The sequence below is a fragment of the Oryza brachyantha genome, chromosome 12 (assembly GCF_000231095.2).
Source record: "Oryza brachyantha chromosome 12, ObraRS2, whole genome shotgun sequence".
Lineage (NCBI taxonomy): Eukaryota > Viridiplantae > Streptophyta > Magnoliopsida > Poales > Poaceae > Oryza > Oryza brachyantha.
Genome location: NC_023174.2, coordinates 306,844 through 319,466, shown reverse-complemented (window position 1 = coordinate 319,466; position 12,623 = coordinate 306,844). Strand labels below are relative to the sequence as shown.

Genomic DNA, 12,623 nt, shown 5'->3' with positions numbered 1-12,623 from the left:
AAATCAAACATCTTACATTATGAAACAAAGATAGTACTTAACATAGCTTGTGACTTTAAAAAGGTAAATAAAAAGTTGAACATTTGTTTAAGCTTATGTTTTCTAGCTAATAAGCCTCCAAAAAAGGACCATATGCCTTGGCTTATAAGCCACATGCAAAACAACAAAGAACATTACTTTATGATTAATCAGATTAATCAAGTACGTAGTATTAGCTATTATAAATGTGAAAAATATATCTTTGTATTCATCGTATGAATCACCAACTTGAACATGAAAAATTTGTACTCCTAAATTAATGTGTGTATATGTTTTCTGTGCAGCATCCATGAGATTCACTGCCAGGAGCTCTTGGCAATTTATGGTTGCATTATGGGCATTGACAAGCAGTGAGATAAAATGCTCGAACGAAAATGCTGATTCAACTTTACTTACCCACATCCATCCATAACATCATTACGAAATTTCAATGAATCATCAATACATAACAAATTTGCGATTTCCATAAGAGAACCAATTACGTTGTGACATGAATGATGAGGCAAATCACATCAAAATCAGGATCAATGACGATCTCAAGTTTCTCATACATCAAATGCAAAAGGGAACAACTAGATTCTCAACAAATTCGTTTATGTATAGTATAGCAGTATCAATATCATTCTCCTCTTATAATTGTTTGCTCTAATATTCCTGACAATTCACATTGATCGCCATATGAATATGAATACATGATAGTCCGGTGGAAAAGTAATAATAAAAGAAAGAAAGAAAAATGGTTGTATGACCTTTTAATGCGGATATGATCAGACGTGGCCTCCGGTGGCGTTGGAGATGAAGGAGAGCAGGTTGACGGAGGCGCCGCCGTTGGCCTGGTCGGGCTCGTCGAGGAAGAGGTCCTCGGGCACGCGGAAGGCGCCGTGCGCGCAGACGAGGGCGGCGCCGAGGGTGAGCGCGGAGAAGATGAGGTATCCGACGGAGGTGAGGAAGACGACGAAGGTGGAGGCGACGATGAGGCCTCCGAGGGTCTCCCTGTCGGAGAAGGTGCGGCCGAACGCGGCGAGCGGGGGCGCGTCGGCGGGGCGGAGCAGATAGAGGAAGCACCAGGCGGCGAGGAGGGCGAGGAGCGCGGCGAGGGAGAAGGGGTGGGCGAGGAGGTAGGCGGCGAGGGAGAGGGCGACGATGGCGGCGTAGTTGACGCGGAAGTAGGCGAGGTTCTTGCGGAGGCGGGCGGTGGCGTCGGAGAGGGAGTCCGGGCGGGAGAGGGCGGTGCGGTCGACGAGCTCCGGCCAGGGGCGCGCCCCGGAGAGCGCGCGCTTGACGGAGTCGAGGAGGCGGGAGAGGAAGGCCCGCGTGGCGGCCGGGTTGGCGTCGGCGGAGGAGACGGAGGTGGGTGCTGGGGTTGCCGTGGTTTCGGCGGGGAGGACGGTGGTGGGGAGAAGGGGAGGGGCGGCGGCAGCCATGGCTGGATCCGGAGATCTGGTGGCTCGGCTCCGAGGGCGGGGAGGTGGACGATGATTTCTCAACGAAACAAATCCAAGGTTAGGAGGGACGCCACCCCACCGACGGCCTACGCGACAAGTCAACAATCAGCATCACTTTTACCATTTTGCCCTCTTTTTCTCACTTTTCCTACATTACTGTCTATTGGAGTATTATGTTTGTTTTACGTTATCTATGATATTCCCGGTCATCCCCATGTTCAAAGGGATTCTAATATTTGTCACCGCATTTCATTAATCCTCTCTAAGTATAGCCAAGACAGAGGGAGTACTAAATTATCATGGTCATGCTTACCAAACCCATAGAAAAGCTTTCCATATGGAAGTTTCTTAAAATATTCTTCATAATGCAATTTTCTATGTATTTAACTCATTCATTTGTGCTCCAAAAAAACGTCATAAAATCAAAAAATCTACAATTTACTAGCTACAGTAATGGCTGAATACTAGGCCCTCCTCGTTTTCACTTATGTTTATACTTATAAATCAATATTTGAATTATCAACTTAAATTTAAAATGGATTTTAGGTTTTCATCCTAGTTTGTTTTTTATTCTTTGCTTTTAGATAGACAAGGACACAAAAAAAATTTACCCACGAATTATTTTTTAATCATTATTAAACAGTTTCACTTATTATACTTATTAATAGCAAATTGATGAGGCTACAAAGGTATTGGATTATGTTGAGATTGTTATAGAAAGGTGCAATAAATCATTTTTTTCAATTGTGCATATAGCATGAGCTATGGAAGGATGTGATAGTAAGGCGAAATGCCAATGCATCAAGCAGAATGGAGCAGAGATTGGCTACACTATGTTAAGGAGAGAAGAGGCAAAAGAGAGTTCAAGATTAATTAGGTAGCAAGCCAGGTACTTGGGCCAATACAAGACAAACTGACTAGGCACCAGAAAAGTTTGATGCTTAAGAACCAAACCTAACAGACTATGACCCTTGCTATGCAAGTACCAACCCACACTTTAGCACCAGAAACCACAAAATGAAACCCCTTGTGGTTCCTGCTAACCTAGGACGAAAAATCTGCCGTGAAAAATAAACAACATTGGGCCAACATGCCCTCTAACGCGTTAAACTGCTGTGGTCAAGGATCGCAGCAGGGCCTCTCTTGGATAATTCTGTGAGCTAAAAAACCAACCTTACGTTAGCCCAAATACTTACCACAAACATAATACAGGGACAACCTTAATAGTCAAACACACATTGCTCTAAAGCATGCCAAATTGCATTCACAAGCATATCTCCAGGTTCACATCAGACTTGCAGGCATTAGACTGATACATGTGACAACATTGTCCTCGGATAGGCAATGAACAAAATATTACCAATTTTTAGGCTTCATGCATCTTCAACGCATACGACCTACCTAAAAGGTGGTGCCCTTCCATCCGAAGTCCGAGCACTACAGAAAAAAATTATAAAGGGAAGGGATTTATCAGCACTCAAAATTACCATTGAAGAGTATATGTACTGTGCCAAGGATATTGTCATTTGTCAAATACAGAAAAGACCTAACTGCAAAAGTCAATATAATGTTATTCAACAAAAAACAGATGGCCATTTACACTTATCTATTCTTGATGCAAAGCATGCAAACATTGAGCATGTTCTTGTGCGGGATGGGCCTAACAAACAGCAAAGATGCTATGAGAAAATATGACTATGTTAATCTAGACCCATGAATGAACAGTCAATAAGAAAGGGGTAGCTTACCTTGGAATCGTAGAACTTGAGGTAGAAACGGGACATGGGAATGGACAGCTTTGACTCCAGGATAGAGGCAATGCCAGCACTCAGCTTCTTGTTGACATCAGGGTTCAGCCCTCCAATGGAAACCAGCTCACCATAAGCTGCAGGCTCCTGTGTACCTCCAAATGCCATAGGCACTGAACCCTTAAGAATAACCATCACATACTGTGGGAGGAATAAGCATTAAGAATTCTAATTAGTATCTCAACAACAAGATGCAAAATAGCGTATTGAACTTAATTCTCAATTTTACATAAGACAAGTCTGACAATGTGCAGTCTTACATCATCTTGAACTCTACATAGCAACATGGTGTGACTAAAAGAGCTTTATTGTGGGGTGGGCATTATAATTCATAGATTATAATGAGATAACTCATGTCATGTCCTAAGTAAAAAAATTCTAGTTCACTAACAGCAAATCAGCCATTCTGATATCACATTTGGTTCCAGTAAAAACAAATCTAGCTATGTCTGGTACACTAGCAACAACTAGAGCTATTTCTGATAAATTAAATATCACTCCAACAATAAATCTCTAGTGTCGGTAGCTTCCAGAAGAATACTTATTTAGAAGAAGGACATGAAATCAAACTATTCTTGGAAAAGGTAAAAATCTGAGTAAGTGGTTATAGATACCACTAAAATACAAGAATGTAAATTTGAACTGAATGTACATGACCCTTATTGCAGGAAAGCTAGATTAGTTCGGCTTCAGCTAATTTACTTTTGCCAAGATTGCTCATCCATTTCAATTTGCAACACATGATGACCAAACCAAACAAACCAGGAAAAAAAGACCCCCTTTGATGTTACTATATTAGGATTCTGCACAAAAGATCTTTTTTCTTTGCTGAACCAGATAGAAAAATCCAAAAGGCGACGATTTGATGCGGAAAAAGAATAAGCAATCTAGGAATTGTGGCAGTCTAGGCATAATCGAAATAAAACTGCTAGGTTTTCATGCAATTGATGGTTTCCTACTGACAAGAACAAGAAAGTTTGTGAAGGAATTCCAAGACCCTCTCCCAGTCGCCCACTCGAACTACCTCCTATCAGAGTTGGTTGTATTCCCACAGTCCCATATTCACATGTGAACATCACCAAACTTGATACTAGTTTAGAGTTGAACATTTCCAGATAAAATTCCCCAAATCGTAACAGATACACGGCCAAAGATCGATTGTCAGCTAAACCTAATCCCCCTCGAGCAGAAGCAGGTTGAATCAGCAGACAAGAGAGTGATAATCCCCTGAGGTGCCAGATTAAAAGGTAGAACTAGATGCAAGCCAAGAACGGAGCACGTCTACAAGGACAGAGAAAATCCCTATGGAGAAACAAGCCTAAACCTAGCTAGTAGCTAGGGCGGGTAGAGAAGATGAGGGATAGACAGCGTACAGCCTCAGGCTTGCCGATGATGGTGGCGACGGTCTTGGAGGCGTCGGCGAGGACGGCGGAGGTGTCGACCCCATCCAGGTTCACGTTCGTGGACACGTTGAGGCAAGGCATCTTCTTCCTCCTCCTGGTCCTGCCTCTGCCGCCGCTACGCTCTACGCCTCTCTCTACCTCTCTACTCTGCTTGAGTGGTCCAACACAAGAAAGAGAAGACACGGCATTTTTGCTTGGAGATTATTGGGCCTTCAGCTGCAGTAGCACAGCTGACGGCAGGGGCATCAAAAGCTGCCTGGGCTAAGTGAAGCCTAGCAAAATCCAAAGAATTTTTTTATTTATATTTTTATTAAAAATTAACAAATAGTTTTTATTTAAAATAATTATAAAACTAAACCCTCAACAACGTGGATGATATATATAAAGAGGATTGCTAGCGGACGGTACTAAACCCTCAACAACATGGATGATATATATAAAGAGGATTGCTAGCGGACGGTATTCCGTCTTATCGGAATACATAAACAAAAAAAAAAGACTCGTGTCCGAGAGTCCGTCTTTGTTTACCTCCACGCGTCTACCTACCTCCGCACGTCATCGCGCGGTACACCACCACTTGCACTCTCGCTGCCGCGTAGCTGGTACCAGATGATACCACTAGTATGATACCAATTGGTATCAACTGGTATAATAGCGACGTGCAGCAAGGGCAACTCGAGAGATGCAGAGTAACACATGATACCAGATGTTACCAGGTAGTACCATATGGTCTCCTGACCGTGGTTTCGGTAAGAAGGAGAAGAACGGCAAGGAACCACGGCGATGCGACGACGTGTCAGCGACCGCAAGGCTTGAGGCCGACGATCGTGGTGTGCTGGCATAAGGAAGGTTGGTGGCGACGACGACGTTGTGCGGCGGCACGGACGCGAGGACGGTCAAGGCGCAGGGTGCGAGACGGCTGGTGGTGGTGTGCAATCGACATGGCAGCGACGATAACATTGTGGGACACAGGTAGCTGTCTGATGTAACTAGCCCGCGAGAGAAATATGGAGGAGAGAGAGAAAGAGGGTTGTCTGAGGCATGCGTGGTTTTTTAATGATCCCATCATAACGGAATGTCGTAAGGTAGATTTTCTTTGATATATAAAACACCCTCTAGCGAAGCAATATATCCGACGTGGTAAACATCCATCAATAACCGTCAGACTATGCTTATCCCATTTATGACCAGCCCCCTTAACACCCACCTACTCGATGTTATGAAGACCATCTGCAAAATATTCTCGCTCATGATTGAGGAGAGAGGGGAAGCGACTTTGTAGGCGGCTCACTGAGAGCGAATAAAACACCCACTAGTAGGGTGTTAATTGTTAAGGGGACTGCTTGCAAAATGGGTAGTCCTCTCTCTTTTAAATTGCCATGTTTTGAAATTTTTCAAATAAAAATCTATTTTTGTTAATTTTAATAAAGATATATAAATTAAAGAAATTCAAATCTAGAGGGCGTAACATCATTCCGACAAAAAATCAAAAGGGAGCAAGAATTCCACCAAATGCCTCATTTAAATTGCATGGATGGCTCTGAATGTGTTTGTATGCATCAGCTTTCAGCTTTCTTCTATACAGGGTATCTGTTCTATAAACAGTACTGTACAAGTTGAATCAATTTCCTATAGCAGTCCAAACAAACAGGGGTACAATACTATCTATCTAGAGCCAGAAACAAGTATTATATATGTACATCTAACCAAATCACTACAAGAGTACCCTGTCTGTCACCTCCTAATGAAAAAAAAAATTCTTTCACTGGATTGACCAGCAGTTATCTGTCTTTCTGCTTAATGTTACTGTGGGAGGTTAATCGAATATCTGAGTATACACCATCACTATCCTTTAACTTTATTCAGTTTCAGACCAGATTATTTTCCATGGTCCACCTTTGCTCCCTACCCTGAAAAGCACAAAATCACTCACGTCACCACTTTGGTTTTATAACGAAACTGACCTACTCCCAAAGTAATGATCCATTACTACCTCCAGAACCCAGCAATTGCTCGCAAACTCATAAATAAAGTAAGACCAGCCCAGACGCCACCAAGACCAAACTTAGGAGCGACCACAAGCATTACTGCTGATGAGACAGCCCCCGCCAATAACTGAAACAGCAAATATATTAGTATGGCTTGGGTGTTGCAGCTATAACAGGTAGCAATACGATGGGAATGGGACAGGATAACGCTAGAACTCTGAACTGTAGAGTATGCCGCGAAACTGAAGTCAGAAACACCATAGTAGAGCCCATCAGCCACAAAAGCAACAGCATTTATCGGTTGAGAAATAGTGACAAACTGCAAAAAAATCATCAGTCGTTACTATAAAATCGTTGCATATTACTTGAGAAATTAAGTGCCGACTTCTCGGAATGGTCATTACCCAGACTCCAGTTCGGGCAACGTCTAATACTGCCGGATCATCTGTAAACAGCATGGACAAATATCCAAACCCAAGGAATAAGGCTGTAGCAAGTGTCACGCCAGTTACACCTCCAACCTGCATTAAAAATAGTATGAAGGTCCAAGCAAGCGAAAAGTAGAGGATAAATGTCATGCATTTGATAACATAATATTTCAATTTCGTCTTACCTGCAGAACTCTGTATAGGACAACTCGGGCTTTCTTATAGTTTCCTTTTGCATATTCATTCGCGAGTAGAGCCTGTGTTATGTATAAACACTTTACAGGCAAACATAAACATTAGAGGATAGAAACTAAAGGCCTGGTCCTGTAAATGTACACACCTGACCAGCAAGAGCGAGTGCATCATTGAGCAGAGAAATTGTTAACCACACTTGCAAACATATCTCATAGCCAGCCATTGGAACAGGCCCTTCCCTGGCAGCCAGGGATGTTGACACTGTGAATGTCAGGACTACTGCTATGGTTCTTGCAATTAGCAGTGCACCTAGAGAATCATGCTTATTAAACTGGTTTTTCAATAGAGGTATAGTACAACAAAACGAAACTTGTTTGATAAAGCAAGTATGAAATGGGGCTGGAGCTTGTAGATACTTTTCGTCTGTTCATTTAGAACAACGTTTTCTTACAAGAAAACAAAAACCACCATTTGTAAAGTATTTGTAAATGAATGTGGGGAATATTGGCCAACCAGATTTTAGGTAACGGATGATGTCTCCAGCAATGACATTCCATGAGAACAGAACTATTCTGCTATTTAGCTTCCAGAGGAGGATGAACGCTGTCAAATACCTAAATCCATGCAAGTAATTATGAAAAAAAATGAGAGAAGTGAAGAGACTCTAAATCAAGAAAAAGGTAATATTGTTGTTTAAAAAAATCTCGACATACTCAGAAGTCACTGTTGCCAATGCAGCGCCACTTACGCCTAGACCAAGTGGAAAAATAAATATGGCATCCAGCAATGCATTCACTAGGTTACCAGCAACTGTATGCATCAGAGTAATAGTTTCTTATCATTTGAAGTCAAATAAATTTCTTGTATTAAATAAGAAGCCAAACATAGTAACAATAAATATATGTAACTATACTTGAATAACCACAGAAGATCATATGCATCAGACAAGATTTCAGAACACATGCTCAGAAATTTAAATTATTTTCAACTTAATAGCTAGCACAAAACTTATAAACAACTAAAAGATGCACATCAGAATTAATTTTCAGTCCATCTGCATTATCAATCAAATTGCATCATGAAAATTTATACATGGACTGAAACAACAAGTGCTGAATTCAAACAACAGATTGAAAGTGACTATGCAAGTCCAAATGCAGAATGGAAGAATTGTAAGGCACCCTAATCCCAATTATTTCATCCAGAAGAGTTTTCATACATTGTCTTACCCACAGCAAACAACGGTGTCTTTGTATCCATGAATCCACGAAAAGTACCCTGTACTGCAAGTGCTACTATGACTGGTGGTGCACCATATGCCCTTAAAATAAGAAATTGTTCTGCTGGTATACGCATCGGTGAATCCTGTGTAGGTTGTACAGAGAACTTATGTTGAAGCCAGAGTGTTAAGAACTTAGATGTGTAATAAAGAATTATTTAGAATAATTCCAAGGTTACATAGCCTTAAGCGTGAAATGGATAAACCAACGGACAGCAGATGTTACAGAAAAAACGTGGTCCCCCAAATTTGTTTAGAGGGCTGATGCCTAAAAGCACTATTTTTTAGGGTATTCTTTTTCAAGGGCCTGTTAGGTAAATATTTTGTGATCTGTAATATGCTGGTGTTAATAAATAAGTAATACAAAATAGTCAATCTTAGGATACAACATTATCCAAATATTGGTATAGTCTCATACTCTCATTCTAATTTCTTAAAAATGTAAATTGTAGTTTGGTTTCATATTCACACATTAATCAAAGACCGCTGCCTGATCCCTTAGTATCAGCTGAACCCTTGAATAATAAAGCACATAAAACAGGTGTGAAAACGTTTTTGAAGCATAAGTTATATGCATCAAGATGAATACTCAAGACAGGAAACACAAAATGTGGCACCTGATTCACCTAGCTATCAGTTGTACACAGGATTTAGACTCTAGATATCAACAACCATGATACACCGTAAAGAACACCCACAACTAGCACCATGTTTCAGAGAATAGATGAATCCCAGATATCTGAATGTGGAGATAAATTAGTCTTACGTACAACAGTTATACCGACAATGTCCATTAGTGTCCCAGACCCAAGGATCAGTGTCACCGTTTCCATCAATCCGATGCCAACAGCTAGAGCCAATGATGTAGAGACAGCTGGAAGAAACTTCCTTTGTTCACCTGCCTTTTCTTGTGGGCTCGAAAACTCATCTTCTATGTGAGGACTAAACACTAATCAGTGTTGTGCAAACAAGAGGGAATTATTTTAATTTTTAAAAAGCAAATAAGGTCTACAAATTGTTTACTTTGTATTGAGCTATTATAATTGGCATCCACTGCCTGCTGCTCGGCAACAAAGGATGTGGTGACGTTGAGCAATGGCACATTGAGCAGCTTGGATACCAAATTGAAGATAGAAATGGATGCTCCAACGGCAGCAAGTTCAGCCGAGCCTGTTGAATGAGTTGAAACCCGTCAAGTTTTGTGCTCAACATGTTCTTTAAGTAAGTTGAACAGATCTCAAATTTCAACCATAGTTCTATAGGAAACAAGTTCCTTCACAATACACTATTACAAAGAAACATATACAAGCAATAGTACTTCTCTTCTAAGTTGAGAATTGAAATCATTACAGCATGTAAAGATTGATTTCACAGACAGGATAATTTCATATGTTCCCCTATTTATCAAGAGTTCCAACCCGGTTTGCCTATTTCATTGTGAAGAACTGACACAAGAAACTGAGGTAACTCCAAAATGGAGCATATTCTCTGGTGCCATAAATGTAGATAGAATGGATGAAAAGTAAGGAAGGAAGCAAGGTCCTTACCGACATGACCAACGAAGGCGGTATCGATGAGCGCCGTAATGGGGTCGGCGGCGAGGGCGAGCACAGCAGGCAAGGCGATGGTGAGGATATCCATTCCAATGTCATCAAGCGTGAACCACCCGCGCATCTTCTCTCGTCCATTGTTCCTATCGGCCTTGGCGTCCGGTGAAGTCTCCCTCTGGAGCCGCTCCTCGGGCGGCTTCGTCCGGCGGCACCGCGCGGGAGGAGCAGCAGTGCGGCGGTGAGGGCGGGAGGAGATACCGCTGAGCGCTGGAGAAGGGGTGAGGAAAAGCGACCTGATCGGCGGCGAGGTCGCCACCATGGCGGTGGCGTCGCGAGGCGAGAGCGTGTGGTGTGGACCGGTGCGAGTGCCACAACGAGCAGCGATATTTTCTGGTGTCGGGCCGGGCCGGGCCGGGCCTGTGGTGGGCCGTAACCTCAAACTCCCAACCCATCATCCGTTCCAGCCTCCCAACTCCCATGGGAAAATCCTAGCCCGTTCCCCGCCGCCGCCGGGTCCCTTCCCTTCACCGTCGCCGCCGCCGGCCTGCCACCTCGCCCCGGCATCGTACGGCAAGGCCGCGCCACCCCGCCCCGTCCGTGACCTGCGACGTCCGTGCCTGAGCAAAGCTAGTGTCCCCCTGGCCGAGCCTCACGCCGGGTTGACCCTTCCTCGCCTCACCTCCCTTCGACCTCGCGCCGCCTTCACCGACCTAACGCGGCGTCTCCCCTGGCCGAGCCGAGCCTGCGCCACCTCACGCCGATCGTCCCTTGCCTTCCTCCGACGCCGGCGCCCCTGGCCACGCCAAGCCGGGGCTAGAAGAGAGTGCAGACCGGAAGGTCATAGTCTCGTAGAGCCCATACAGGTGAAAATAAATTCTCAATTCCTCGGCTTCTTCTTCTTCTTATTCATTTCTCGATCATGAAATCATGTGTTGCCATCTCCTTCTGTGAGACGGACACCACGGAGCTTTTATTTTATTTTATTTTTGAAGAATTACTCTAGATTTGAAAGTATTTGGAACCATTGGTTGTTAATTCTTCTAGTACCAACGGCTAATGTCTAGATTATTCTGTTCACTAATTCTTCTAGTAGCAACCGTTAGCGTCTTAGAGTATTTTCTTCAATTAAATGTTATGTCACCACGATGAAATAAGTGAAGAATAAGCAAAGGAATAGCATGGGGAGCAGTATTTGAATGATGACAGAGCTAAACTAAGTCTTTGTGATTTTTGTAAAAATAAAGACGTTCCTAGTATGGACATTCTGTTTTCAATGATGTGATTATAAACATTTGGCCTTCCACTGTTCATATATTATGTGGCCTCCTTGCAGCACAAATAGTTTTACCCAGCAGTGCCTAGTAGATTGGGAAAACAAATTCGTCGCATGTTGTAATATATAAGACCCTATTGGCTTCCCCTCACCCCTGTACTTCTGCACAATCTATATATAAATATAGTTTTGATTTATCGATACTAAAATGTTCAAGCTAGCAGAATAACATCCGTAGTTTTCCTTACAAATTGTGTTAATTCTGGATACCCATCCCAAAAAATGACTGATTCTTCATGGTTCACTCATTTGATTGACTGGCCTTTTTGGATGTGACAGCTTGCAAGAGCAGAAGAGGGTCCGACAGTAAACAAGATCTGTGCATTTGCATTGCATTGCGGCCAGAAGGGAGGATATGAAGTTCCTGGGTTGGTACCTCAAGATCGCAGCCGGCGGCGCGACCATAGGCGCTGCCATGGAGCTCTTCATGATCCACACTGGCTTCTGTGTGTCCCTGCTCCATCCCCTGCTAACAGAAGGATTTTTTTTTTTGTTCCTTGTGTTCATGCTTCATACTAATGTCAATTCGTATTTTCTGTTTGGTTCTGTGCTACAGATGAGAAGGTAACTGTGTTGGAGTCAGAAAAAAGAGCATGGGAAAGCAGCCCAGAGGCTCAAGCTATGAGAGAAGCCTTGAATCCATGGCGGAAGCATGATGAACAAGAGAAAAGACAGTCCTAGACTCATGGGCCATCCTTAGTTCTATAAACTGCATTGCCACCCTTCATTTATAGCCCTTCATGAGGTAATTTGGACGTGGCATTTTCATAGTAGGTTAAACAGTATTATCACCTTTCAAATTGCTGGATGGTGCTTCTACAAATGCTTTCAAAGAGTACCCCCTTATGTCTTGTTTGTTTATATCAACACCCATACATGCAGATGGCTGTCTGATGTCCCATAATAATAATGAAATTATAGTCTTGGGAGGTCGAATAAGGCTATTTTGTTGTGCTACACCGTTACTACCTTTTTAATGTGTTTGCTAAATTGCTTTACTGAAGTATGTTTTTGTGATTAAAGATTGCTGGGTTGCCTTGCCCTGTTACATTTATGCATTTCTTGCTAGATTTGATTCTGTCATTGAACCAGCTAGTTTTCTTGTTTCTGATTTTAGGCACTAACCTAACATGTCAGGCAGAGGCATCCAATTTC

General features: G+C 42.7%; 4 protein-coding genes across 7 annotated transcripts; 1 reads left to right on the top strand and 3 right to left on the bottom strand.

The window, feature by feature from the left end:
* Positions 1-706: 706 nt before the first annotated feature.
* LOC102720473 (PRA1 family protein B2-like) lies at positions 707-1,835 on the bottom strand. The gene has a single exon (XM_006663656.3). It carries the CDS (start codon positions 1,461-1,463, stop codon positions 807-809), a length of 657 nt encoding a protein of 218 aa, XP_006663719.2. The 5' UTR covers positions 1,464-1,835; the 3' UTR covers positions 707-806.
* Positions 1,836-2,722: 887 nt separating this feature from the next.
* LOC102720003 (macrophage migration inhibitory factor homolog) lies at positions 2,723-4,894 on the bottom strand. 2 transcript variants are annotated; one of them, XM_006663654.3, is made up of 4 exons: positions 4,666-4,894; positions 3,233-3,433; positions 3,085-3,144; positions 2,723-2,921 (listed from the first exon to the last, which is right to left on the bottom strand). In XM_006663654.3, exons 1-3 carry the CDS (start codon positions 4,774-4,776, stop codon positions 3,091-3,093), a joined length of 366 nt encoding a protein of 121 aa, XP_006663717.1. In that variant the 5' UTR covers positions 4,777-4,894; the 3' UTR covers positions 2,723-2,921; positions 3,085-3,090. The 2 variants fall into 2 exon arrangements, with proteins under 2 accessions (XP_006663717.1, XP_006663718.1); XM_006663655.2 differs by lacking the exon at positions 3,085-3,144 and having other exon boundaries at positions 2,762-2,921; positions 4,666-4,784.
* A 1,303-nt stretch (positions 4,895-6,197) lies between these two features.
* On the bottom strand, positions 6,198-10,511 carry LOC102699643 (protein DETOXIFICATION 44, chloroplastic-like). 3 transcript variants are annotated; one of them, XR_005812926.1, is made up of 12 exons: positions 10,133-10,511; positions 9,609-9,755; positions 9,356-9,516; positions 8,536-8,671; positions 8,020-8,116; positions 7,820-7,920; positions 7,452-7,615; positions 7,297-7,368; positions 7,088-7,204; positions 6,900-7,002; positions 6,689-6,810; positions 6,198-6,605 (listed from the first exon to the last, which is right to left on the bottom strand). XR_005812926.1 is itself a non-coding variant. In XM_040529412.1 (12 exons), exons 1-12 carry the CDS (start codon positions 10,452-10,454, stop codon positions 6,554-6,556), a joined length of 1,587 nt encoding a protein of 528 aa, XP_040385346.1. In that variant the 5' UTR covers positions 10,455-10,511; the 3' UTR covers positions 6,198-6,553. The 3 variants fall into 3 exon arrangements, 2 of the variants coding, with proteins under 2 accessions (XP_040385346.1, XP_040385347.1); XM_040529412.1 differs by having other exon boundaries at positions 6,907-7,002; XM_040529413.1 differs by having other exon boundaries at positions 6,907-7,002; positions 9,356-9,513.
* On the top strand, positions 10,453-12,496 carry LOC107305457. Its single transcript, XM_040529351.1, has 3 exons — positions 10,453-10,998; positions 11,748-11,914; positions 12,025-12,496. Exons 1-3 carry the CDS (start codon positions 10,453-10,455, stop codon positions 12,026-12,028), a joined length of 717 nt encoding a protein of 238 aa, XP_040385285.1. The 3' UTR covers positions 12,029-12,496.
* Positions 12,497-12,623: the final 127 nt, after the last annotated feature.

Bases quoted from the DNA above. Each gene is read 5' to 3' on its own strand.
- LOC107305457 (XM_040529351.1), top strand. From the start codon at position 10,453: ATGGCGGTGGCGTCGCGAGGCGAGAGCGTGTGGTGTGGACCGGTGCGA. The intron at 10,999-11,747 runs GTGAAAATAAAT...TGGATGTGACAG, and splicing joins GTCTCGTAGAGCCCATACAG to CTTGCAAGAGCAGAAGAGGG.
- LOC102720003 (XM_006663654.3), bottom strand. From the start codon at position 4,776: ATGCCTTGCCTCAACGTGTCCACGAACGTGAACCTGGATGGGGTCGAC. The intron at 3,434-4,665 runs GTACGCTGTCTA...TTCCTCCCACAG, and splicing joins TCATCGGCAAGCCTGAGGCT to TATGTGATGGTTATTCTTAA. The intron at 3,145-3,232 runs GTAAGCTACCCC...GCTGTTTGTTAG, and splicing joins TCAAGTTCTACGATTCCAAG to GCCCATCCCGCACAAGAACA.
- LOC102720473 (XM_006663656.3), bottom strand. From the start codon at position 1,463: ATGGCTGCCGCCGCCCCTCCCCTTCTCCCCACCACCGTCCTCCCCGCC.
- LOC102699643 (XM_040529412.1), bottom strand. From the start codon at position 10,454: ATGGTGGCGACCTCGCCGCCGATCAGGTCGCTTTTCCTCACCCCTTCT. The intron at 8,672-9,355 runs GTACGTAAGACT...CAACCTACACAG, and splicing joins ACATTGTCGGTATAACTGTT to GATTCACCGATGCGTATACC. The intron at 7,003-7,087 runs GTAATGACCATT...ATTTTTTTGCAG, and splicing joins TTGCCCGAACTGGAGTCTGG to TTTGTCACTATTTCTCAACC.